This window comes from Paroedura picta, chromosome 2 (genome assembly GCF_049243985.1).
Source record: "Paroedura picta isolate Pp20150507F chromosome 2, Ppicta_v3.0, whole genome shotgun sequence".
In the NCBI taxonomy this organism is placed as follows: Eukaryota; Metazoa; Chordata; class Lepidosauria; order Squamata; family Gekkonidae; genus Paroedura; species Paroedura picta.
In genome coordinates, this window is record NC_135370.1 from 181,020,667 (window position 1) to 181,047,512 (window position 26,846).

Sequence of the window (26,846 nt, forward strand, 5' to 3'; positions counted from 1 at the left end):
GACTGTGGGTCTCTCCCCCGCCCCAGTCCTTTGTTCTTACATCAGGGTTTTGGAGGGATGCGGGAAATGAAAATCGATGGGGCTAAAATTTGTCTCTAGAGCTCATTCCCTCTTTGTCTGGATGCCTTGGGGGGGGGGGGGAGAAGCCACTTCTTGTGTTCAGGGAAGGGCCGTGGCTCAGTGGCAGAGCCTCTGCCTGGCATGCAGAAGGTCCCCGGTTCAATCATCTCCATTTAAAAGGACCAGGCAGGAGGTGACCTATGTCTGAGATTCTGGTATGCAGAAGGTCCCAAGTGGTGTGAAAGCCCTGAAGGTCCCCGGTTCAATCCCTGGCATCTCCAGTTGAAAGGACCAGGCAGGAGCGGATGGGAAAGTCTGACCTGGATAGACCAATGAACTGACTTAGTAGAAGCAGCTTCCTGTGCTCATATTTATTAGGGAAGGGCCATGGCTCAGTGGCAGAGCCTCTGCTTGGCATGCAGAAGGTCCCAGGTTCAATCCCCAGCATCTCCAGTTAAAAGGACCAGGCAGGAGGGGATGGGAAAGACTTTGATCTGAGACCCTGGGTTCTGTGGAAGAGCCTCTGCTTGGCATGCAGAAGGACCCCGGTTCAATCCCCAGCATTTCCATTTAAAAGGACCAGGCAGGAGGGGATGGGAAAGACTGACCTTGATAGACCAAAGATCTGACAAGCAGCTTCCTGTGTTCATATTTATCAGGGAGGGGCCATGGCTCAGTGGCAGAGCCTCTGCTTGGCATGCAGAAGGTCCCCGGTTCAATCCCCGGCATCTCCAGTTGAAAAGACCAGGTAGTAGATGATTGGAAAGATCTCACCCTGTGACCCTGGGGACCTGCTGCCAGCCTGAGCAGGCGATACCGACTGGGATGCACCAGGGGTCTGGTTTCATAGAAGGCCGTTTGTCCTTGTCCGGGTGTTCTCGGCGTGGTCCGTTCCGGCTAATGCCTCTGGTTTCTTTTCAGACGTCTTAAACGACGCCATATTTGACGAAGACCACGACGAAATGGTGATCGTGAAGGACATCGACATGTTCTCCCTGTGTGAACACCACTTGGTCCCGTTCATTGGAAAGGTAATTTCATGCCTCCCCTCCTGTGAACCGTAATGAGTTGGCCGGGGGGCTTCCACTGTGACTCTGCTGGAGCCGTTCGGGACTGGTTAGCGCAGGGGTAGTCAAACTGCGGCCCTCCAGATGTCCATGGACTACAATCCCCAGGAGCCCCCGCCAGCAAATGCTGGCGGGGGCTCATGGGAATTGTAGTCCATGGACATCTGGAGGGCCGCAGTTTGACTACCCCTGGGTTGGAGGATTGGCAGGGGTTATTTTAGGGGACAGGATGTCCTTTGGGAGGGGGGCATTGCTAGGTGTGACGGACCCATCAGTGCATGAAGTGGTAGGTAAGAGCTTCTAAGCTGGCGAGCCGGGTTTGATTCCTCGCTCCTCCGTGTGCAGCCAGCTGGGTGACCTTGGGCCCGTCACGGCCCTGTGGGAAGCTATTCTTGCAACACAGTTCTCTCAAAGCTCTCTCAGCCTCACCCACTCTGTTGTGGGGAGAGGAAGGGAAGGCAAATGTAAGCCCCTTTGAGACTCCTTCCGGTAGAGAAAAGCGGCATATAAGAACCGTAATATCAGGGCTCTCTCAGCCTCCCCTCCCTCACAGGGTGTCTGTTGTGGTATGAGAAGGGAAAGGTGATTGTAAGCCGCTTTGAAACAAGTGGGGGTATAAAAAGCAAATGTTTTTTTTTTACCATAGAGATTAAGGGAAATCCTAGAGCACCGCACAGCAAGATGGTGTTGCTTCTTGCTCCTCAGCAAGAAGTAATGATGCAGTGTTGGGAAATGCTCTGTGTGTTTATGCCAAGTGCTTCTGCTTCTCATAGAATACGGAACACCAAGGTCATCTAGTCCAACCCCCTGCAGAATGCAGGAAATTCTGTGCAGAGCTTGTCCGGAATATTGGTCCAAATATCATTACAGTGTTTGCCGGATTGTTATACTCACTCCTCTGAATTCCCAGGTCTCATTTGTTTTGTACACAGAGATATATAAGGGGAAATAAATTATAAATTAACATCATTGGGTCTGCATGTGGAAGGAAATTAGAGGTTTTTAAAAAATGCCTTCTCATCCCTGTGTCCACAAGACTCTTTTCTCTGTGTGAAGCACATTCTGTGGTTTTTCCAAGTATCGGGGAACTGTTTCTTTTTTAATTGTTAAGCAGTTCCAGCTTCTTGGAAAAGAGACAACTGTCTTTTCCTCGCAGTAATCCCAGAACCTGGGTTGCCCGGAAGCTTCGCTGTCTGTACTTGCAAATGAAATAGATCCGAGTTCGTCTTATCAGCTTTCCTTCTGTTCATGCGGAGGGTACCCAGGCTGGAGAGATCTCTGCCGAGTACATTTTCCCTTCCTTCAGGGGACTCAAAGCATACCAAAGTCTCTGCTCTAAATTTTAATCTTGAAAACAACTTTACTCTGCTCTGGTTCGGCCTCACTTGGAGTCCTGTGCTCTGTTTTGGACACTCCAGTGGAAGAGGGATGTGAACAAACTGGAGCGTGTCCAGAGGAGGGCAACAAAGATGGTGAGGGGTTTGGAGACCAAGACGTCTGAGGAAAGGTTGGGGGAGCTTGGTCTGTTTAGCCTGGAGAGGAGACGACTGAGAGGGGATCTGATAACCACCTTCAAGTATTTAAAAGGCTGCCATGTAGAGGATGGAGCAGAGTTGTTCTCTCTTGCCCCAGAGGGACGGACCAGAACCAATGGGATGAAATTAATTCAAAAGAAATTCTGTCTAAACCTCCGGAAGAAGTTCCTGACAGGTAGAGCGGTTCCTCAGTGGAACAGGCTTCCTCGGGAGGTGGTGGGTTCTCCATCTTTGGAGGTTTTTAAACAGAGGCTGGAGAGCCATCTGACGGAGAGGCTAATTCTGTGAAGGTTCAAGGGGGTGGCAGGTGACAGTGGATGAGCAAGAGGGTTGGGAGTGTCCTGCATAGTGCAGGGGGTTGGACTAGATGACCCAGGAGGTCCCTTCCAATTCTATGATTCTACAACCCTGTGAGGTACCCCACAGCCAATCTGCAGGAAGCGACGTATGCAGATTTGCTCCCCAATTCTGTCTGCAAATTTCAGTCGACTCCTAATGAGGGACATTATGTTCTCCTCCTCAAAGGCAGATATTCTCCCCCGAAGTCACATGCTGAGAAATAGGCACAATTTCTTAATGAGTGCCAGCTTCGTGTCATGCAGGGGTGGCCAAACTCTGGCTCTCCAGATGTCCATGGACTACAATTCCCATGAGTCCTTGCCAGCAGTTTGGCCATGCCTAGTGTAGTGGTTAAGAGGAGCAGGCAACTTCTAAGCTGGATAGCCAGGTTTGATTCCCCACTCCTCCACATGCAGCCAGCTGGGAGACTTTAGCTCAGTCATAGTCCTGTTAGAGCAGTTCTCTTAGAGCTCTCTCAGCCCCACTTACCTCACAGGTTGTCTGTTGTGGGGAGAGGAAGGAAAGACGATTGTAAGCCGCTTTGATACTCCTTTTGGCGGTGAAAAGCAGGGTATACAAATCAGGTCGTCCTCTCTCTCAGCCCCACCTTAGAGGATTTCTGTTGCGGGGACAGGAAAGGAAAGATGTTTGAAACTCTTTCGGGAATGCAAAAGTGGGGTATAAAAACCAGGTCAGCTTCTTCATATTCTGGAGATCAGTTGTTTTGGGAGGGAAACCTCCAGTTCCCGTCTGACTTCAACGTGGGGCAGAAAACCCATACATACCCGTTTTTCCTCCAGCTAAAGGAGTAGCAGCCGTGGCTTTGGGGCAGAGCTTCCACTTGGCACGCAAAAGGTCCCAGGTTCAATTCTCGGCATCTCCGATTCAAAGGACCCGGCAGGAGGGGATGGGAAAGACCTCCGCCTGAGACCCTACAGAGCCATGGAGAGGGGATGTGGCTCAGTGGCAGAGCCTTGGCTTGGCATGCAGAAGGTCTCCGGTTCAATCCCCGGCATCTCCAGTTCAAAGGACCAGGCAGGAGGGGATGGGGAAGACCTCTGCCTGAGACCCGCCCCGCCCCCCCAAGAGCACCTTCCTGTCTGAGTAGACAATCCTGACCTTGATGGGCCGAAACCCTGATTCAGTACAAGGAGCCTTCATGTGAGAGGCTGAGGCTCAAGAACAGAGTAACCACTTAGCAGGCGGAAGTTCCCCCGTCTGATTTCTGTGCCCAGAAGGGAGGGCTTTGACCTCTTCCTCACGGCTGTTTCTCCTTCTTTTCCAGGTCCACATAGGTTACCTCCCTAACAAACAAGTCCTCGGCCTCAGCAAGCTGGCCAGGTAAGAGCCGCAGGTAATTAAAGTAATGCTGATTACTCTTGTTAATCCCAGGTGGCTAAGCGCATGCAGCTTGGAGAGTCTGACCTCCTTGGCCCATTTCCAGGGAGTGGCTGGTCGCCTCTTGATCTGCCGTAGTTCGGCTGATGCTCCTGCTAGGCATAAAGCAGTCCGCGGTGGGTACACCTGTCCTGCACATGCCACAGAGCCAGGCATGTCTGGGTCACCGTTAATCCTGGATGGCAGTCTCTGCCGGCATCAGTGTGTGGGCCACAGAGCCAGTGATAATCTGCAGTTCTCCCTTCCTTTCTCTGTTTTTTCTCCCAAAGCCGATTTTGTTGGTTTGGAGTTTGCAGTGCAGGTTCCGTGGTGTCTGTACTATTGTTCTAGTTGATGCTTTGTGTGGGTTTTGTTGTTGTTGTTGTTATTTCTGAGTTCCTGCCTAGCCACAGTGACTTTTTAAAAAGGCTATTGGTGCTTTCGGAGACTGTTTTCCCAACCAGGGTGGATAACCGTACAGAGTAGATTTCCACTTCTGGGTCACCCTATCAAAAAGTTGGGGACCACTGCTATAAGAACAAAATCTGCGTCCAGTGGCACCTTTAAGACTGAGCACGTTTTATTCTAGGGGTGAGCTAGATATGAGGAAGCATGCCTGCACATGAAAGCTCACCCTCACTTGCCTGGTATTAAAAGTAACATTGGACTCAGATTTTGTTCCGCTGCTTCAAACCAACATGGCTACGCACCCAAATTTCACTGCTATAAGAGTTGATCTGTACGCCAAAGGCGTTTCAAAGTGGCTTATGATCACCTAGAATCATGGAATTGGGACCTCCAGGTTCATCTAGTCCACCCCCTGCACAATGCAGGAACTCACAAATACCTGCCCACCCACGGTGACCACAGTTTCATTCCTCAAAGGCAGATGTGCTCCCCCCCCCCAGCTTGGTGTCATGGTTGAAGAGTTGGTTCTTGTATGCCGCTTTTCTCTACCCGAAGGAGTCTCAAAGCGGCTTCCATTCACCTTCCCTTTCCTCTCCCCACGACAGACACCCTGTGAGGAAGGTGGGGCTGAGGGCTCTGAGAGAACTCCTCTGAGAGAACAGCACTAATAGGATGGCAATAAGCCCAAGGTTACCCAACTGGCTGCATATGGAGGAGCGGGGAAATCAACCCCGGCTCACCAGATTATAAGCTGTTGCTCATAAGGTGGGGCTGAGAGAGTTCTGAGAGAACTGGGACTGGCCCAAGGTGACCCACTTGCCTGCTTGTGGAAGAGGAGTGGGGAACCAAACGTAGTTCTCCAGATTAGAGGCCACTACCAGCTTGGTGTAGTGGTTAGGAGTGCAGACTTCTAATCTGGGGAGCCGGGTTTGATTCCCCACTCCTCCACATGCAGCCAGCTAGGTGACGTTGGACTAGTCACAGCCCTGGTAAAGCTGTTCTGACTGAGCAGTAATATCAGGGCTGTCTCAGCCTGACCTCCCTTACAGGGTGTCTGTTGTGGGGAGAGGAAAGGGAAGGCGACTGTAAGCTAGCCCCACCCCCTGCTCAGTGCAGGATCAGCCTCCAGCATCCAGGAGAAGGATCTGTCCAGCTGCTGCTTGAGGATGGCCAGTGAGGGGGAGCTCCCCACCTCCTTAGGCAGCCAATTCCACTGCAAAAATTCTTTTCCTGATATCTAGCTGGTAAAAAGTGAATTGCTAAAATGGTTTCCTTGTAAACCTGATTGAAATCTCCCCCCACACACACAAACACACACTTCTGAAGCAGAAATTTGCCATTTGCAACTCAGATTCTTGTGGTCTCAGCTCATCCCCTTTAAAAGCCCCCTTCTGCTATTGTGAGTAGCTCAATTAACTCTGACTTTTCAAATGTCTAATTGTCACTCGCAGGGATCAGACTCTGCCCGTGAATCTCAGAGGGGAATTCAAAGCAATTGTGATTCACTTTGGAAACTTCGGCCTGTCTCTCAAAGGCCGTTAGCCGGGAGGGATGTTGTAACCGGAACGCTGGCACACGCCCCTGGGAGGCTGGCCTTTTGCAGAGATGATCCAGTGATGGCTCTGAAAATTCGATGGGGTTATGTGGATGGGAAGAAGTCTCCAGTGCTGAAGGATGCGATGCTGGACGGAAATGATCAAAAAGAGTCTGCAAATCAGCCATCATAAAGCTGTAATAAAAATCTCTGGTGAGGCTGCCTGGGATATGGTCCCAGATTCCCCATCTCTAGGAAAGATTGTCTAGGGCCGAAGCACAAGGACATCAGGAGAGCCCTGCTGGGTCAGACCAGGGTCCCTCCAGTCTAGCCTCCCGTCTCACACAGGGGCCAGCCAGTTCCTCTGGAGGGCCAGCAACAGGGCAGAGAGGCCGAGGCCTTCCTAAGGACATCAGGAGAGCCCTGCTGGGTCAGACCAGGGGTCCATCCAGTCCAGCCTCCTGTCTCACTCAGGGGCCAGCCAGTTCCTCTGGAGGGCCAGCAACAGGGCAGAGAGGCCGAGGCCTTCCTAAGGACATCAGGAGAGCCCTGCTGGGTCAGACCAGGGGTCCATCCAGTCCAGCCTCCTGTCTCACACAGGGGCCAGCCACTTCCTCTGGAGGGCCAGCAACAGGGCAGAGAGGCCGAGGCCTTCCTAAGAACATCAGGAGAGTCCTGCTGGGTCAGACCAGGGGTCCCTCCAGTCCAGCCTCCTGTCTCACACAGGGGCCAGCGAGGAGGTTAAACAAAGGGTATAGAGATCTTTTCTTATCGTTGTCTCAACTAGCAGCACTTACGGTTCCTCAGGCTGACAAATTCCATTGTGTGAAGAACTCTTTCTGGGTCAGTGATACTGAGTGTTCAATGATCTAGTACAGGAAAGGAAAGGCAGAAAGTCCCCATCCCATTATTCAACTGTATCTGTATCTGTACCATCTGTACCATATAAATAAAACAGTAAGGGGGTGGTGGGAGGAGCTAGGCCTTAGCACTTCCTGGCCAATCAGGTTGCCTGTACAGCTCCTGGCTGTGTCCTCCTCCAACCTTGGCCTCCCTTCCCTGTTGTTGGCCCTCCAGAGGGATTGGCTGTCCCCTGTTTGAAGCAGGATGCTAGATTAGATGGACTGTGGTCTGATCCAGCAGGGCTCTTATGAAATTGGACTAGTGTCAGGATTGTAGAATCTCTGTCATAAATTAGCCTGAGTTCTTCCATGACAGTTATATTGCTTGGCGCCTGGTTGCTACAGGTCCTGTATTCATGCTAACAATTAAAAGTGAAATATATGTTGTTGTAACTCTTATCACTTGTTGAGGCCTCTCGGCTGGGCCCGGTTTCGCTATCACCCAGTCAAGGCCATGAGAATGTATCACTGTTTTAATTGCATGTGCCTCTTCTCTCCTTCTCCCCTCCCTTGGGAACTTTCAAGTTTTGAGCGGGAGAATTGTATTGATAAGAAGAAGCAAATCTGTACTCAGGTCAGATTTGACTTCGCCAGTCTTGATGCGTGTAGTACTTCTCAATAAAGCTTTCTGATTATTAAGAAGCTAGTTGTGAGTTCTCTCAGCGCTTGACAACTAGATGGTCTTCTGATCTGCTCGTCTAAAGGAGCAAACAGGTTCTTGGGAGGGGAGCAGTATGCTTCTGAATGCCAACAGGGAAGAACTTTCCCTTTGTGCTATCTCCCTGATTACTTTTGAGAGGCTTTGGCTCCGAGGAAGAACCTCCGCTTTGCCTGCAGAAGGTCCTGGGTTCAATCCCCGGCTTCTCCAGCCAAATGGGCCAAGCAGTAAGTGACGGGAAAGAGCGCAGCCTGAGATCCCGGAGAGCAACTGCCTGTCTGAGTTGACCCTCCTGACCCCAGTGAGCTGATGGTCAGCATCAGTAGTAGGCAGCTTCATTTGAGAGAGAGTTTCGGGCCTCCTGATCCCGCAGGGTTGTCGTTACCGTGTTGAACGACCAGTTGTGTTCTGTGATTGACTTTGGCGTTCCGGCCTCCCTGTCGTCCCTTGCGTTAACAGAGGCCTTCCGGCTTTTTGGCATTTGATGATTCACTCGCTTAGCAAAAGGTATTGACTTTCCAGATGTAGAGGATTGGAGGGCCAGCCGGGTTAATCGCTGGCATTTGTCTCTGTCCGTACGCCTACGAGGCAACGTTATTTCTGCCGTAGTGGAGACATTGGCCGTTTTGCATTTCTGGAGGGGCTTCAGACCGCCTCTGTTCTCCCCTGTTGGTCTGCACTTGGGGGGGGGGGTCAGTGGTTGGGAATGCGTGGTCTGCCTTGGCCACAATTATTTCTCAATTGTGGGGGCCCCAGGAAAGCGCTCGAGAGTGGAATTGTCACTTGCATCCAATGGGCCTCTTTCAGCAGCTAATGACCGCTCTGGAAACTGGTAATTTTCTTCCCAGCTCTGGCTGATCGATACGTCACTTAGGGCTAAGTGGCTCATGATGCCGAGCAGCTGAGCCATCCGAGCAGGTGGCGAGTGGAGAGGGACGTGACCCCAGGCAGGGCTTACGGGAGAAGTCCTTCCCACGGGAATGGCTAGATGGTCGGATTTTTGGTGGGGGGGGTCACTTGGCCATGGGATTGGGGTCTCTGTGGATAGGGTTATCCTCTTCCTTCTCTTCCTCTTCCTCCTCCTCCTCCTCCTCCTCCTCCTCATTATTATTATTATTATTATTATTATTATTATTATTATTATTGACTTATTACCTGCCACTCCCAAACGGCTCGTGGCAGGTTACAATATTCTGAATAAAATCCCAGTAAAAAACCCCATTAAAACCCCCTTGGGTGCCTGTAACATTGGACCCCTGGATTCAGTCTCTTTGCAACATGTTTTTTTTTTTTTTTTTTAGGAGAGGCTCCTGTAGCTAGACTTTAAATTTGGGGCCTCTGCCTCAAATCTCTGCCCTTCCCAGCCCATGGAATTGACCGAAATGCAACATTTCAGTCCGTTTAAACTGCCTAATCTCCGCATGGGTGAATCGCCCCGAATCATGGTTCAGTGATTCGGCCCAGGCTGATTCAGGCATTTTAACGTTCGGGGAAGGCCAGTTCGGACCAGAATAGTCCAAAAGTGGTCAGAATCAACATTGATTTGGGTACTTTTCAGACCGGCCGAACCGAATTGCACGAACCGAATCGCACCGATATAAATTGACCTCCACCCATTTGGGAAACCCCAGGGTTTCATAAAATCCTGGTTGGGATAGCCTGCTTAAGGCAGGAGTAGTCAAACTGCGGCCCTCCAGGTGTCCATGGACTACAATTCCCAGGAGTCCCCTGCCAGCGAATGTTGGCAGGGGGCTCCTGGGAATTGTAGTCCATGGACATCTGGAGGGCCGCAGTTTGACTACCCCTGGCTTAAGGTGTCACATGAATATTTCTGCTCTGCGTCACTTCTTGTTGCAGTAGTGAAGAGCGGCAGCCCCTAATCTGGAGAACAGGGTTTGATTCCCCGCTCCTCCACTTGCAGCCAGTTGGGTGACCTTGGGCCAGTCACAGTTCTCTTAGAGGCGTTCTCTTAGACCTCTCTCAGCCCCACCTACCTCACAGGGTGTCTGTTGTGGGGAGAGGTGATCGTAATCTGCTTTGAGACTCATTTGGGCAGTGAAAATGTGGTATAAAGGCCAACTCTTCTTCTTTCTGGTGGTTCAGACTTCTCAAACCTTCATGCGTTGGTCCCCGGATGTCCCATTTGGTCAACTGTATTGAGTCTTCAAGAGCCTCTTGTGGCGCAGAGTGGTAAGGCAGCCGCCTGAAAGCTTTGCCCATGAGGTTGGGAGTTTGATCCCAGCAGCCGGCTCAAGGTTGACTCAGCCTTCCATCCTTCCGAGGTCAGTAAAATGAGTCCCCAGCTTGCTGGGGGGTAAATGGTAATGACTGGGGAAGGCACTGGCAAACCACCCCGTATTGAGTCTGCCAAGAAAACGCTAGAGGGCGTCACCCCAAGGGTCAGACATGACTCGGTGCTTGCACAGGGGATACCTTTACCTTTACCTTTTTATTGAGTCTTCAGGCCCCGTGGGGGAGGGGATTAAATCATTTTTTTGCAAAAATTAAATATCAAGGCTATTAAATAGGCTATTTTGCACCTAAAAGACAGCGCTGTTAACTGAGGTTTCCTTCTCTTTCTCTCCCCCCCTCCCTTCAGGATTGTGGAAATATACAGCAGAAGGTTACAGGGTAAGTAATCTCCATTTGTGCCAGAGAAAGTGCATCTTAGCCAGGGAGGGCAGGATTGGGCGTGGGATACTGCGTGGCTTGTAAACAAATCGGCCAGAGCAGCACCAGGCAGTTTGCTAATCTGATTGAAAGCAGATTCATGACTTGGTATCAACATGAAATTCTCCTGGGTGACATTTGGGTCAGTCGTTCTCCCTCTCTCTCTCAGCCTGATCTACCTCGCAGGGTTGTACTGAGGATACACTGGAAGAGAGGAGGATAACGCATGCTGCTGTGAGCCCCTCAAAGGAAGGGAGGGATAAAAATGTGCTATTTAAGGGGTCCCCAACCTGGTGCCCGGGGGCTCCATGGCACCTACTGATGCCTTTCTTGAAAGTGTTATTAGAAGGAGGGCTGGGCCCAGTGTGGCTTTTGGCCATCAGGGCTTCTGGTTGGTCACTTGAGACCTGACAGGGTGTGCAGATTTAAAAATATCCCGGAGAAACGGGGCTTCGGCCCAAAACGTTGGAAGAGTTACTGTGAGATGTACGCACATCCTCGCTCCCTGATTTTGGCTCTGCCTCCCGGGGCAGCCGTTTTGTGGTTAGGCCCACCGGCCCTTGGAAGAATTCCAAAGATGGCCACAGGCCCCGAAAGGGTGGGAATCCCCGTGATAGGTGAATAAAGCCGATTACTATGAAAACTTAAAAAAATAAAAAGTTACCCTCCTTCACTGAGAATTGTTGCTTCTGGCCAAGAACTCTCTGCAAATCCATTTTTCACCAATAGAACAACTAGATTCAAGTCCGATAGCACCTGGATTTGGGGAGTGTGAACTTTCAAGAGTCAAAGCTCACTTTGTCAGATCCAAATTGGAATGGGATTCTCTGAGCACTCATGTCCCAGTCAGAAGGGTTTCTCCCTCCTGGGTCATCTAGTCCAACCTCCTGTCCAACCCCTGCACCTCTCATCCACTGTCACCTGCCACCCCCTTGAGCCTTCACAGGATCAGCCTCTCCGTCAGATGGCTCTCCAGCCTCTGTTTAAAAATCTCCAGAGATGGAGAACCCACCACCTCCCGAGGAAGCCTGTTCCACTGAGAAACCGCTCTAACTGTCAAGAACTTCTTGCAGATGTTGAGACAGAATTTAGAATCCTAGAGTTGGAAGGGACCTCCTGGGTCATCTAGTCCAACCCCCTGCATTGTGCAGGACACTCACAACCCTCTCGCTCATCCACTGTCACCTGCCACCCCCTTGAACCTTCACAGAATCAGCCTCTCCGTCGGATGGCTCTCCAGCCTCTGCTTAAAAATCTCCAGAGATGGAGAACCCACCACCTCCCAAGGAAGCCTGTTGGGTTCTCCATCTTTGGAATTTTTTTTAAAGCAGAGGTTGGAGAGCCATCAGATGGAGAGGCTGATTCTCTGTTCAAGGGGGTGGCAGATGACAGTGGATGAGTGAGAGGGATGTGAGTGTCCTGCATAGTGCAGGGGGTTGGACTAGATGACCCAGGAGGTCCCTTCCAACTCTGTGATTCTGTGGAAAAGCCCTTCTGACTGGGACAAAAGAGTTTTTCCACACAATCATAGAATCAGAGTTACAACACACTTTGTCACCAGCTTTTCTGTGATTACCGCTGACCCTCCGGATTGTAAATGGAAATGAAATTTTAAGCAGAGGGGGAATGCGTGGGGGCCGAAAAGCAAGCCAATTCCACTTTCCACTGTACCTCTGCCTCCTGAGTACCTCTTCGAATGCCCTTCCTACCTTTAACTTGGGATATAAAGACTCGGGGATCTTCTTTCCTGCTTGTATCTGATGAAGGAAGCTTTGACTCTTCTACTCTCGAATCGTGTTGATTTCTAAGGTCCTCTGGGACTTGAATCGAGCTCTTCTACTGACGATTATGAGCCTCTTGTGGCGCAGAGTGGTAAGGCAGTGACATGCTGTCTGAAACTGTCTGCCCATGAGGTTGGGAGTTCAATCCCAGCAGCCGGCTCAAGGTTGACTCAGCCTTCCATCCTTCCGAGGTCGGTAAAATGAGTACCCAGCTTGCTGCTGGGGGGTAAACGGTCATGACTGGGGAAGGCACTGGCAAACCACCCCGTATTGAGTCTGCCATGAAAACGCTAGAGGGCGTCACCCCAAAGGTCAGACATGACCCGGTGCTTGCACAGGGGATACCTTTACCTTTACCTTTTACTGACGATTAGCACAATGACCTCTGCAAGACATCTTTAGTCCCTGGCCTGTTGAGAACTTTTCTTTCTTGGTCTTTATGTCTTGCTACAGTTCAGGAGCGCCTTACGAAACAGATAGCCGTGGCCATCACGGAAGCCTTAAAGCCCGCTGGTGTCGGGGTGGTGGTTGAAGCAACGTAAGTTTGCCCAGTACATTTTGGCCACATATTCTAATATTTTATGTTACTTGTTTCCATGGTTTTAATGTTATTTGTTTTCATGATTTGCCTGATTGGATTTAATGTTATTTGTTATTTGTTTTCAGTTGGTTTTAATGTTGTGCATTGCCACAAGGCCCTTAGCGCGAGCAGTGACTATGAGTCCTAGACTCATAAAGTTGGAAGGGACCTCCAGGGTCATCTAGTCCACCCCCATGGACAATACAGGAACTCAAAACTACCTGCCCACCCACTCACAATCTGCCTAAGTTCATAAAATCGACATTTCTGTCAGATGACTCTAGCCTCTACTGGAAAACTTTAAAAGAAGGACAACCCACCACCTCCCGAGGAAGCCTGTTCTGCTGAGGAACCTCTGGATATTTAGCCAAAAATTCTTTTGAATTAATTTCAACCCATTGGTTCTGGCCTGACCCGCTGGGGCAACAGAAAATAAATCTGCTCCATAGAATTTGAAGATGGTTATCATATCACCTCTTAGTCATCTCCTCTCCAGGCTAAACAGACCAAGCTCCCCCAACCTTTCCTCCTACGTCTTGGTCTCCAAACCCCTCAGCATCCTTGCTGCCCTCCTTTGGACACGCTCCAGTTTGTCTACATCCCTCTTCAACTGGGGTGTCCAAAACTGAACACAGGACTCCAAGCGAGGTCGAACCAGAACGGAGTAAAGTGGTAACATCACCTCGTGTGATCTGGATACTATACTGCTTTGAATACAGCCCAAAATCCCATTTGCCTTTTTAGCTACCAAGTCACCCTGCTGACTCATGTTCAGTGTCTGGTCGACTAAGACCCCTGGGTCCTTTTCACTACTGCCAAGACAGGTCTCACCCAGCCTTGGATTTATAGCATTTGATTTTTCCTGCCTAAATTTAGAACTTTACATTTTATCATTATTGAATCTCATTTTATTCATTTTAGCCTAGTTTTCCAGCCTGTCAAGATCATCCTGTATCCTGATTCTGTTTTCTGCTGTGTTTGCTCCCCCCTCCCAGTTTAGTATCATCTGCAAATGTAATAAGCACCCCCTCTATTCTTTCATCCAAATCTTGTATGAATATGTTGAACAACACGGGGCCCAGGACAGATCCCTGAGGCACTCCACTCTGATACATGAATAAATAAAAGAAACAAACTGGGGAAGTTATCGGCACAACCAGGGGCATTCAGATTTCCAGGACTGGTTCTTATTTTATTTTATCTAATTTTTAATTTTTTTAAAAAAAAATTTAAAAATTTTAATTTTTTAATTTTTTTAAGTTTTTAATTTTTTAATTTTTAAAATTTTTAAAAAATGTTTAAAGTTTTTAGTTTTTAATTTTTAATTTTTAAGGTAAAGGTATCCCCTCTGCAAGCACCGAGTCATGTCTGACCCTTGGGTTGACGCCCTCCAGCGTTTTCATGGCAGACTCAATACGGGGTGGTTTGCCAGTGCCTTCCCCAGTCATTACCGTTTACCCCCCAGCAAGCTGGGTACTCATTTCACCGACCTCAGAAGGATGGAAGGCTGAGTCAACCTTGAGCCGGCTGCTGGGATCGAACTCCCAGCCTCATGGGCAGAGCTTCAGACTGCATGTCTGCTGCCTTACCACTCTGCGCCACAAGAGACTCTTTTTAATTTTTAATTTAATTTTAATTTGTAATTTAATTTAATTATTTATTATGTTTATATACTGCCCTCCCCGGAGGCTTAGCAATCTCTGCCTGACATCCTGTGTTCCTCTCCTTCCTCCCTTCCCCTCTTAGGCACATGTGCATGGTGATGCGTGGGGTCCAGAAAATGAACAGTAAGACTGTAACCAGCACGATGCTCGGAGTATTCCGGGAAGACCCCAAGACGCGAGAAGAGTTCTTGACGCTCATCCGCAGCTAGAAGGACGCCCCTCCACGTGGGACGGCTCCTCTGGATTGTCTTGTTCTGTGTCACCGCCGGGTCTCTGCTCTCTGTTTACCTTTCCCTTTTTTTAGACTGAACCGTCACTCTGAACATTCCGTGTAAGCCGTTTGGTAACAGCCTCTTCCTCCCTTGTTTGTTTTCCCCCCAAAAATTGTCAGACCAAAGTCCCTGATTGCTCCAGCTGTCCATCGTGCTGTAAGTTTGAATCGTCTCCAAAATGTTTCATGTGTTTTTGTTTTATAAGACTGAAAAAAATAGCGTTCTGCGAGGCAGATTCACTCCCAGCGGGGACGTTTTTGTGTTCTGTGCTGGCTCGGTCGGTCCCTTAAATAATAAGTAGGGCTTTTATATCATTTTAAATGCTTTGCGGGAATGTTCCGGCTGGTTTGGTGGAAGGGGTATCCCCCAAACCCCCTCAGGATGGGGAGAAAAGGAGAGGCCTCGGCAAGCCTTTTAGAATTCTGACTCAGCATGGTGGGCGCATTCACAAAATGGCTGCCGCAGGAGGCGGAGTCAGCCACAAAATGGAGCTCGCCTCTGGTCACCCAGTGAAGATGGTTGTGCTGCGGTGATAGCTGCTGCCAAAACAACATTTAAAAAAAAAAACTGCACAGCCAGACAGAAAACCTACTGGGCAAAAGCCCCATGCACTTTCTGAGAACGCTGGCCAGATGCCGGGAAGGGTTTGGGGAGCCCGATGGTGCCCACGGGTGCCATGTTGGGGACCCCTGCCCTAGAACCATTCCTGTTGCCAGTGGAGAAGCACATTTCTCCTCATACTTCCTTCCTCGAAGAACAGTTGATTACTTTATCCCATTGGAGCCCTATCCAGAGCTAGCCATGCTGAGCTTCCAGAATCTGAGCCAGAATGGTGTAGAGAGAGCCAGCGTGGAGTCGTGGTTCAGAGCGGCAGCTTCTAATCTGGTGAGCCAGGTTTGATTTCCCCGCTCCCCCATGCGCAGCCAGCTGGGTGACCTTGGGCTAGTCCCAGCCCTGATAGTGCTGTGCTGACTGAGCAGTTCTCTCCGATCTCTCTCAGCCTCACCTACCTCGCTGGGTGCCTGTTGTGGGGAGAGGAACGGAAGGCGGTTGATTGGAAGCCGCTTTGTAAGCAGTCTAAAGCGGGGTATAAAACCGAACTCCTTCTAGCCTGAGCCATCCAGAACAGGGCAAACCTAGAGGGTTTGTCCTTTGCCTGCCTCTGTAGCAACCTTGAGTTTCCTGGGTGGTCTCCCATCCAAGCGCCATGACTCTGCTAAGCTTCCGAGATGGGACAAGATCCGGCTAGCCTGGCGCCTCCAGTTCAGAACTTGCTTTACTGACTACCACATAGAGTGTGCTCGTAACACACCCACCTCAATCAGGTTCTCGCCGTGTGTTACCGGTGTGTTCTCCCGTGTCCGGGGGACGGTGTTTGTAACACTATGATGTACAGGCTGGGGGGGGGGAATCAGTGCTGAAGTGCCATTTTCTGTGAGCAAGCCCTCTTCTTGCCAGTTTGGTGTAGCGGTTAGGAGTGCCGACTTCTAATCTGGCATGCCGGGTTCGATTCTGCGCTCCCCCACATGCAACCAGCAGGGTGACCTTGGGCTAGCCACGGCACTGATAAAACTGTTCTGACCGAGCAGAGATATCAGGGCTCTCTCAGCCTCACCCACCCCACAGGGTGTCTGTTGTGGGGAGAGGAATGGGAAGGCGACTGTAAGCCGCTTTTAGCCTCCTTCGGGTAGGGAAAAGCGGCCTATAAGAACCAACTCTTCTTCTTCTTCTGCGGACCGCCCGGTGGGCTGTGGGTTCTCCCTTTTGCTTACCTGGAATAGCAGCACTGCAGCCAAAGAATTGCACTTTTGGAAGAAAACCCGTTAAGGGCAAGCGTTCATAACGAGAGAAACGGCCCCTTATGCAGAACCAGCCTGGGGAAGCATTTAGTGCTGAGAGCCGGTGTTTGGCAAGCATTTTCTGGCACGGGGATTACGCGTTTGGTGAGGCGCATGCAAATCTGTGGGGTTGGTGACCCAGGTTGCCAACAGGCCTGGAAGAAAAATCTCCTGCCCCTCTAACCGAGGTTGAATACATGACGAAGCTTCGGCTGCCCATTTCCTGTTGTCGCCAATTGGGCGGCCAACAACCTGGAGGGGGTGGGTGGGAAAATGCCCCCCCCCCCTTTACTTGGTCCCTGATGTCCTCAGGTCAATCATATCCCACGATGCCTCTGTTAAAGGGGCGGGGCATCCTTCCCCTCCAGATTGTTGGCCACCCTTTGTTGACAAGTTTTATACATTTATCATGTCTGTGTCCCTTCTTGTCTTCAAGGCACTGTTTTTTTTTGGGGGGGGTATCCCCAAAAAGGGAGAGCAGGTGTTGGTTGCTTCCACCTCTGCCCTGGTCTTTTTTAACCTCTTGACTAAGGAGGGATGTTTTTAAGGCTTTGAGAAACCCTGGGAGGGCTGTCGGATGGCCACGCCTCCCGGCCACGCCCCCAGAAGTGATGCCACCCAGACACTTTCACTGCCCCATCACAGGAAGTGACCTCGCCAGGCCTCCCCTGCTCTCCCTGGGTCACCAGCACTGACGTGGCGACTCCCCCCCCCCCAAGCCACAGTCCCACCTACGTTTGACTGCTGTGTATGAACGTTGTAACTGCATTGCTAGTTGCCAACCTCCAGGTGTGGCCTGGAGGCCTCCCTCTCTTCAAGGTGATCCCGCAATGGCAGGGATCAGTACAACTGGAGAAAAGGGCTGCTTTCAAAGGTGGGCTCTCAAGTCTGTTCACGCCCCCCCCCCCCCAGTCCCTGCCGTCCTCAGGCTCCATCCCCAAATCTGCAGACGCTTCCTAACCCAAAACAAGCAACCTTAATTTGGCATGAGCCCCTGTTCAGTGCCCCCCCCCACGTCATGGCAGGCAGCCACCCAAACATCTGGAAACGGCCACGGAACCCCAGCTGGGAATCCTTGCTCTCTACCCGTTCCGTTTGGAAATAACCTTTTAAAAGTTGGCCAAGGCTCTTCCAGAGCAGGGGTAGTCAACCTGTGGTCCTCCAGATGTTCATGGACTACAATTCCCATGAGCCCCTGCCAGCAAACGCTGGCAGGAAATAACCTTTTAAAAGTTGGCCAAGGCTCTTCCAGAGCAGGGGTAGTCAACCTGTGGTCCTCCAGATGTTCATGGACTACAATTCCCATGAGCCCCTGCCAGCAAACGCTGGCAGGAAATAACCTTTTAAAAGTTGGCCAAGGCTCTTCCAGAGCAGGGGTAGTCAACCTGTGGTCCTCCAGATGTTCATGGACTACAATTCCCATGAGCCCCTGCCAGCAAACGCTGGCAGGGGCTCATGGGAATTGTAGTCCATGAACATCTGGAGGACCACAGGTTGACTACCCCTGTTCTAGAGAATCGTTGTTCTAGGTCTGCTGCATTCTGCTGCTTTTCCTCTTCTCCTCCTGGTCTCTCCCCCCCCCCCTCGGGTGGTGCCCAGGAAGTCCCAGGAGGGATGCGTTCTCTGTGGCCTTAGAACTTCTTTTGGACGCTTCATTATGGTTTGGTGAATGTTCTTTATAACTTTTGCCACTGCTGACATTCTTGACTTGATCCCAAATGACCTCTGACTGTGCATCTTCTTGTAAGTGGATATACAACGTATGCGGTCTGTCAAATGTCTTCTCCTCCCTGTAAAAGTTGGTTCTATTTAAATGATTAAAATACGTTGTTGGTCATTTTCTGGGAGGGTCTCCTCTGTGTGGCTTGTGATTTTTGGACGCTGGGCTTGTGAGAGAACTGCGGGTGACTCTTACGGATCAATGCCTTTCTTTCTTTCTTTCTTTCTTTCTTTCTTTCTTTCTTTCTTTCTTTCAATACAATACAATACAATACAATACAATACAATACAATACAATACAATACAATACAATACAATACCTTTATTGGCATAAAGCAGATAAGCAGGATAAACAAAGTTAGTCAAGATACGTCAGACAGTTTAAATTTAAAAACTGAGGACAGAAATTCAGCCTTAATAAAAGTGACGTCGGCATCCTTATCACTCAGTAAAAATTGGCAAATCAGGTCTCTTGAATGGTTTCTCCGTTTTGGTATGAGAGGTATAATATGCATTCTTTCTTTCTTTCTTTCTTTCTTTCTTCTTTCTTTCTTTCTTTCTTTCTTTCTTTCTTCTTTCTTTCTTTCTTTCTTTCTTTCTTTCTTCTTTCCTTCCTTCCTTCCTTCCTTCCTTCCTTCCTTCCTTCCTTCCTTCCTTCCCTCCCTTCCCTCCCTTCCTCCTTCTTTCTTTCTTTCTTTCTTTCTTTCTTTCTTTCTTTCTTTCTTTCTTTCTTTCTTTCTTTCTTTCTTTCTTTCTTTCTTTGGAAGACCTAGGACACCTATGTTTCTGTGGGTAGGAAGGGCTTTTCCAAGACCCATCATTCATAGTCACTGCCACGAGATGCCAAGTGAGGGGTGGCATAGAATCCGAACAAATAAACAAATGAATCAATGAATTGAACAGAGCAAAACTGGTATCAAAATGACAGTAGAATAGCAGGATATTGGTCTTCTGTGCAGCAAGCCAACTTTGAATATTCCGTATTTATATCACGTCTTCTGCTTTCTTATATTCATCTGGTGTTTTCGGCTTGGAAGGACCAACACCGGCCCTGTCAGGTAGGCCACTGGGTGGCTTAAGCCAAATAGGGACTTTGAGAAGATGGAAGCTATCACCTGGGAGAATGGCTCACAGCTTTTCCTCTTACCGTGCAAGTAGCGTGGGTATTCGATTCTATCCGTTCTCAAATGTTTTACGAGGGAGAAACCCCTGAAATTTTCTTCAGGCTGCGAAATACCCCAGGGTTTCATGAAGCCCTGCTTGAGCAAGCCGGTTCTATAACTTTCCTTTCTCTGGGAAGTGAATCTGCTTGTGCCTCCTCTTTTTCTTTTAAAAAGTCTCCCACCTTGATTTTGTATCCTGGAGAGATATCTCTGACCTCAGCTGTGGAAGAGGTGGCGTGGTACACTGGATATATCTTTTCTCATTCATCAAGCAGGCCTCATGGCCAGATTGTGGCTCTCCAGATGTCTATGGACTACAGCTACCATGAGCCCCTGCCAGGGACATCTGGAAATCCACAGTCTGGCCATCCCTGCTCTAGGTTCCCCCCTCCCCCCTGGTATTATGCAAAAGCACTGACGTTTTAAAATACGTAAAGGTAAAGGTATCCCCTGTGCAAGCACCGAGTCATGTCTGACCCTTGGGGTGACGCCCTCCAGCGTTTTCATGGCAGACTCAATACGGGGTGGTTTGCCCGTGCCTTCCCCAGTCATTACCGTTTACCCCCCAGCAAGCAAGCTGGGTGCTCATTTTACCGACCTCGGAAGGATGGAAGGCTGAGTCAACCTTGAGCCGGCTGCTGGGATTGAACTCCCGGCCTCATGGGCAAAGCTTCCAGATGGCTGCCTTACCACTCTGCGCCACAAGAGGCTTTTTTTTTAAAATACGTAGCAGGTTGCTATTTGAAAAGCCTTGGCCCAGGAGCCAAACTTGGGAAAGGCTTTGCAAAGGCCGGCCAAAACCACTCATTTGGTTCTGCTGACCCCTTTTCTGGCTGCAGTCTACCAGAACAAAAAATGGGAGCAAAACACCCCTGATACCACAACTGTAGAAGAGTTGGTTCTTATACGCCGCTTTTCTCTACTAGAAAGAGTCTCAAAGTGACTTACAATTGCCTTCCCTTTCTTCTGCGGTTTGTATCACTGACACTACAATTTAAGGAGACAACAGAATAGAAAAAAAGAACAGGAGAAGACCACTAAATACCAAGACCTACAAACAGAGTTAGGGCATGTCTGGGGGAAGGAGGTGACCATCATCCTGGTTGTCACTGGAGCCCTTGGAGCTTACAATCCCCTTCCCTTCTCCTCACAACAGACACCGTGTGAGCTAGGTGAGGCTCAGAGAATTCTGATAGAACTGCTCTTTGAGAACAGCTCTAACAGGACTGTGACTGGCCCACAGCTGGCGGCATGTGGAGGGGAGTGGGAAATCAAACCTGGCTTGTCAGATTAGAAGCCGCCGCTCTTAACCACTACACCAAGCTTTGATATGGAAGGTGAATTCTACGGCATTGCACCCCTCTGCAGGGCCTCCCCAAAAACCCACCCTCTCCAGACTGAATTCCTAAATCTTCAGGAGTTTCCCAACCTGGAGATGGCAACCCTATGACTGTAGAGGCTAAAGGGTAAGGGAATGGATTATGCCACTGGGTTTCTGGGGAACTGTCAAATTAAAAGCTTAGTTTCTTAAACAATTCTTGGGGTGGGGGCATTCCTGGGGTAGTGGAAACCAGGGCATAAAAACCAAACTCCTCTTCTATTGAGGACAAGCAGCAGTGGATGGGAGGGTGTGGTCAACTGTTTTCCGGAAGGGTGATTCTGGGATATTCCCGGAGCTAAATCAGAGCTGTCGAAAATGAACTGAATCTGCCACCTCGTGGCCCAAACGTTAAAGCCAGCAAGGGAGAGCATCGTTTCGGGAGGAGAGGCATCTTGGACAGAAAGAGCCGAACCAATTTCGAGTCCAGCGGCCTGTTGAAGACCGGAAGAGTTTTGTTCGGGGTTTAAGGCACACTTCTTCAGACACCTGAGCTGGTCCACACGCACATCCAGAATGAAACGGGCTGCTGGACTGGAAAGGGGTGTGGGTGAGCGTAAAGTCCGGCCAAGTCACGGCTGTTGCTTGGGAACCCAGTGGGATTTCCAGGGCATGAGAGGAAGAGATGTGGTTTGACGCTGCCCGCCTCTGACCAGGGCTGACTCTGGATTTCCTCTCCCATCCATGACCAGGGATGACCCTTCTCAGCTTCCAAGATGTGACGAGATCAGGGACATGTGCCTGGGACATACAGGGAGGTTGTCAGGTCCGGCAGGGGATGGGGTGGAGGGAGGGCAGCTAGACTCAAGAAGAAGAGGGAGGAAGAAGAAGAGGGAGGAAGAAGAAGAAGAAGAAGAAGAGGGAGAAGGGAGAATAGGGAGAAGGGAGGAAGGAGAAGAAGAGGGAGAAGGAGAAGAAGAAGAAGAGGGAGAATGAGAAGAAGAAGAAGAAGAAGAAGAAGGAGAAGAAGAAGAGGGAGAAGAAGAGGGAGAAGGGAGAAGAGAGAAGGGAGGAAGAAGAAGAAAAGGGAGAAGGGAAGAAGAAGAAGAAGAAGAAGAAGAAGAGGGAGAAGGGAGAATAGGGAGAAGGGAGGAAGGAGAAGAAGAGGGAGAAGGAGAAGAAGAAGAAGAGGGAGAATGAGAAGAAGAAGAAGAAGAAGAAGAAGGAGAAGAAGAAGAGGGAGAAGAAGAGGGAGAAGGGAGAAGAGAGAAGGGAGGAAGAAGAAGAAAAGGGAGAAGGGAAGAAGAAGAAGAAGAAAAGGGAGAAGGAGGAGGAGAAGGAGAAGGAGGAGGAGGAGAAGAAGGAGGAGGGAGAAGGAGAAGAAAAGAGAGAAGGAGGAGGAGAAGGAGAAGAAGGAGGAGGGAGAAGAAGAAGAAGAGTTGGTTCTTATAGGCCGCTTTTCTCTACCCAAAGGAGGCTCAGAGGGGCTTATATTGGCCTTCCCTCTCCCCACAACAGACACCCTGTGAGGGAGGTGAGGCTGAGAGAGCCCTGATATCCCTGCTCAGTCAGAACAGCTTTATCAGCGCGGTAGCGAGGCTAAGGTCACCCAGCTGGCTGTATGTGGAGGAGCGGGGGATCAAGCCTGGCTCACCAGATTATAAATCCACACTCCTAACCACTACACCAAGCTGGCTCTTAGGTGGGGAAACCCCTCGAGATTTGGGAATGGAGCCTGGGGAGGACCGGGACACCAGTTAGGCACAAGGCCCAGGTGCCCCACCTCCAAAGCAGCTGTTTTCTCCAGGAGAACGGGTCTCCGTACTCTGGAGATAAGTTGTAATTCCAGGGGATACCCTGGCCCCACCTGGAGGCTGGCATCCCTAGGGTCCAGCAAGGGAACAAAATATATCTTGACACCCAGACTCCTGTAACTGGACTGGATGGACCCCTGGTCTGACCCAGCAGGGCTCTCCTGATGTCCTTAGGAAGGCCTCGGCCTCTCTGCCCTGTTGCTGGCCCTCCAGAGGAACTGGCTGGCCCCTGTGTGAGACAGGAGGCTGGACTGGATGGACCCTGGTCTGACCCAGCAGGGCTCTATGATGTCCTTAGGAAGGCCTCGGCCTCTCTGCCCTGTTGCTGGACCTCCAGAGGAACTGGCTGGCCCCTGTGTGAGACAGGAGGCTGGACTGGATGGACCCTGGTCTGACCCAGCAGGGCTCTCCTGATGCTCTTAGGAAGGCCTCGGTCTCTCTGCCCTGTGGCTGGCCCTCCAGAGGAACTGGCTGGCCCCTGTGTGAGACAGGAGGCTGGACTGGAGGGACCTCTGGTCTGACCCAGCAGGGCTCTCCTGATGCTCTCAGGAAGGCCTCGGTCTCTCTGCCCTGTGGCTGGCCCTCCAGAGGAACTGGCTGGCCCCTGTGTGAGACAGGAGGCTGGACTGGAGGGACCCTGGTCTGACCCAGCAGGGCTCTCCTGATGTCCTTAGGAAGGCCTCGGCCTCTCTGCCCTGTTGCTGGCCCTCCAGAGGAACTGGCTGGCCACTGTGTGAGACAGGAGGCTGGACTGGAGGGACCCTGGTCTGACCCAGCAGGGCTCTCCTGATGTCCTTAGGAAGGCCTCGGCCTCTCTGCCCTGTTCCTGGCCCTCCAGAGGAACTGGCTGGCCCCTGTGTGAGACAGGAGGCTGGACTGGATGGACCCTGGTCTGACCCAGCAGGGCTCTCCTGATGTCCTTAGGAAGGCCTCGGCCTCTCTGCCCTGTTCCTGGCCCTCCAGAGGAACTGGCTGGCCCCTGTGTGAGACAGGAGGCTGGACTGGATGGACCCCTGGTCTGACCCAGCAGGGATCTCCTGATGTCCTTAGGAAGGCCTCGGCCTCTCTGCCCTGTTGCTGGCCCTGCAGAGGAACTGGCTGGCCCCTGTGTGAGACAGGAGGCTGGACTGGATGGACCCCTGGTCTGACCCAGCAGGGCTCTCCTGATGCTCTTAGGAAGGCCTCGGCCTCCCTGCCCTGTTGCTGGCCCTGCAGAGGAACTGGCTGGCCCGTGTGAGACAAGAGGCTGGACTGGAGGGACCCCTGGTCTGACCCAGCAGGGCTCTCCTGATGTCCTTAGGAAGGCCTCGGCCTCTCTGCCCTGTTGCAGGCCCTCCAGAGGAACTGGCTGGCCCCTGTGTGAGACAGGAGGCTGGACTGGAGGGACCCCTGGTCTGACCCAGCAGGGCTCTCCTGATGCTCTTAGGAAGGCCTCGGCCTCTCTGCCCTGTTGCTGGCCCTGCAGAGGAACTGGCTGGCCCCTGTGTGAGACAGGAGGCTGGACTGGATGGACCCCTGGTCTGACCTAGCAGGGCTCTCCTGATGTCCTTAGGAAGGCCACGGCCTCTCTGCCCTGTGGCTGGCCCTTCAGAGGAACTGGCTGGCCCCTGTGTGAGACAGGAGGCTGGACTGGATGGACCCCTGGTCTGACCTAGCAGGGCTCTCCTGATGTCCTTAGGAAGGCCTCGGCCTCTCTGCCCTGTTGCTGGCCCTGCAGAGGAACTGGCTGGCCCCTGTGTGAGACAGGAGGCTGGACTGGAGGGACCCGTGGTCTGACCCAGCAGGGCTCTCCTGATGTCCTTAGGAAGGCCTCGGCCTCTCTGCCCTGTTGCTGGCCCTGCAGAGGAACTGGCTGGCCCCTGTGTGAGACAAGAGGCTGGACTGGAGGGACCCCTGGTCTGACCCAGCAGTGTCATTCTGATGTTTTTAAAAGCACCCAGCAATTTGATTCACTCAGCAAAAGTAGGAATTATGCCCTCTTCCAGCTCTGGTGCTGTTGCTACAGACGGGAAACATAAATCATGCCAATCCATCCCTGTTCCCATCCACCTTTGCTGGGGCAGCCACAGCAGAGAAAACTCATTCCCCACTTCCATCCATGTGGTTTTGGGACTGGAACTCATTTGGAAAATAGCTGGAATCCCGGCTGATGGTGCATGGGGCCGAGGGGGGAGTGAATTATCACAGCATTTTGTAAAAGAGGAAAGAATTGCCAGGCTCCGGGTGGAACCTGGAGAAGTATCGAAATTCCATCTGCTCTCCAGACAACAGAAATAGTTTCCTTGGTCAAAACGGGGTCGGGTATACAAATGAAGACACTTCCTAAACCAGCCCTTGTCCAGAATCCATGTTTGATGATTAACCTTGAAAGCCCCTTGCTGGAGTCACCATAAGTTGGATGCTAAGCAGGATTGGTACTAGGATGGTAGACCACCAAGGAAGGCTCTGCAGAGGAAGGCAATGGCCAAAAACTCTGATTCTCACTTGCCTTGGATCCCCTTGCTGGAGTCAGCATAAGTTGAGGATGGAAGACCACCAAGGAAGGCTCTGCAGAGGAAGGCAAAGATCAACCACCTCTGCTTCTCCCTTGCCTGGAAAGGCCTTTGCTGGGGTGATCATGTCTTGAATGGGAGACCACCAAGGAAGGCTCTTCAGAGGAAGGCCATGACCAACCACCTCTGCTTCTCTCTTTCCTGGAAAGACCTTTGCTGGGGTGATCATGTCTTGGATGGGAGACCACCAAGGAAGGCTCTGCAGAGGAAGGCCATGACCAACCACCTCTGCTTCTCTCTTGCCTGGAAAGACCTTTGCTGGGGTGATCATGTCTTGGATGGGAGACCACCAAGGAAGGCTCTGCAGAGGAAGACCATGACCAACCACCTCTGCTTCTCTCTTGCCTGGAAAGACTTTTGCTGGGTTCACCAGGAGTTGGCTTTTACTTGACAGCACTTACATAGGAAGAAAATTTTAAAATCTTCTTGAAGAATTTCGTACAACAGTGCTTCTCCTCCTGTGTTGGTCAGATGTGGGGAAAGAGAGAACTGGGAAAGTGAGTTTGTGGACGGAAAGGTCTGGCATCTGGCTTAGCTCCAGGGAACTGGATCCTTAGCAAAAATGGTCATCGCAGTAGAAAACTGTGTCCAGAGCCCCCCATGGCTAATTCTCACCCCTTCCCCACCAGCTTTCCTTTCTGCCCGTCTTACTTGCTTGACCTCAATATCTCCGATCATCCTCCTGTGGGATGGGGGGTCGTCAGCCAGACAAATCATGCGCAAATATATTTTAATAAAGATTTTGCTCTCACCAGAGGAAGCTCAGCTATGGCTTATGTCATGTTGTGATATGGCGAGGAAGCAGGATGGGCATTTAGCAAGAGACGGGGCCTTTTGGGGCAGCTGTGTGTCTCTCAGCCACCCTCACTTGTTCCTTGGCAGCCGCCTTGGAAGGGAGGCCTGGTTCGTCCACCAAATTATAGCTGGTTTTGGCATCTCAAATTGCTGCAGTCCGACTTGGAGAACCAGCGTGGCGTGGCGGTTAAGAGCGGTGGCCAGTAATCTGGAGAACCAGGTTCGATTCCCCACTCCTCCTCCAATGCAGCCTGCTGGGTGACCTTGGGGGTACCAGTTCTTCCAGAGCTCTCTCTCTCTCAGCCTCACTTACCTCAAAGGAAGGGAAGGAGAATGTAAACCTTCTGGGAGAGAAAATCGGGGTATGAAAACCAACTCTTATTCTCGGCGGGTAATCAACCTTGGGTCTCCAGATTCGAGGCTGCTGGTCTTAACCACTACACCATACTGGATCTCCCCACAACACACACCCTGTGGGACAGGTTGGGGCTGAGAGAGCTCTGACAGAACTGCTCTGTGTGAACAGCCCAAAAGAGAACTGGGGCTGGCCCAGGATCACTCAGCCGGCTGCATGTGGAGGAGGGAGGAATCAAACCCAGTTCTCTCTTTAACCGTTATAACACCATGCAAGCTTTATAAATGCACGTAAGTTTTTATAACTTATATAGGGATCCTAAATCAATCTTTTTAAAATTGAAAGTAAACAATGCAACATTTCTAGCCCATTTATTGTCTGTATATGCACTCTTTGTTGCAGCTTTGTAATATCGAGATTTTTCTTAGCTGTGTCCGATTTTGGG

At 50.8% G+C, this 26,846-nt stretch overlaps 1 protein-coding gene across 3 annotated transcripts in view; it reads left to right on the top strand.

Moving 5' to 3' along the window:
* GCH1 (GTP cyclohydrolase 1) overlaps positions 1 to 18,527 on the top strand; it is a 31,081-nt gene extending 12,554 nt beyond the window's left edge. Inside the window, exons 2-7 of one of the 3 annotated variants that reach the window (XR_013228620.1) lie at positions 982 to 1,091; positions 4,287 to 4,342; positions 10,480 to 10,511; positions 12,785 to 12,869; positions 14,658 to 18,034; positions 18,179 to 18,527. Coding sequence is in view for 1 of the 3 variants with exons in the window: in XM_077324039.1 (XP_077180154.1) it covers positions 982 to 1,091; positions 4,287 to 4,342; positions 10,480 to 10,511; positions 12,785 to 12,869; positions 14,658 to 14,784 (410 nt within the window). In the remaining 2 variants the exon portion in view is untranslated. Of the gene's footprint in view, positions 1 to 981; positions 1,092 to 4,286; positions 4,343 to 10,479; positions 10,512 to 12,784; positions 12,870 to 14,657; positions 18,148 to 18,178 lie in introns of those variants that run through there. The other 2 variants (XR_013228621.1, XM_077324039.1) reach the window with 2 other exon arrangements.
* Positions 18,528 to 26,846: the final 8,319 nt, after the last annotated feature.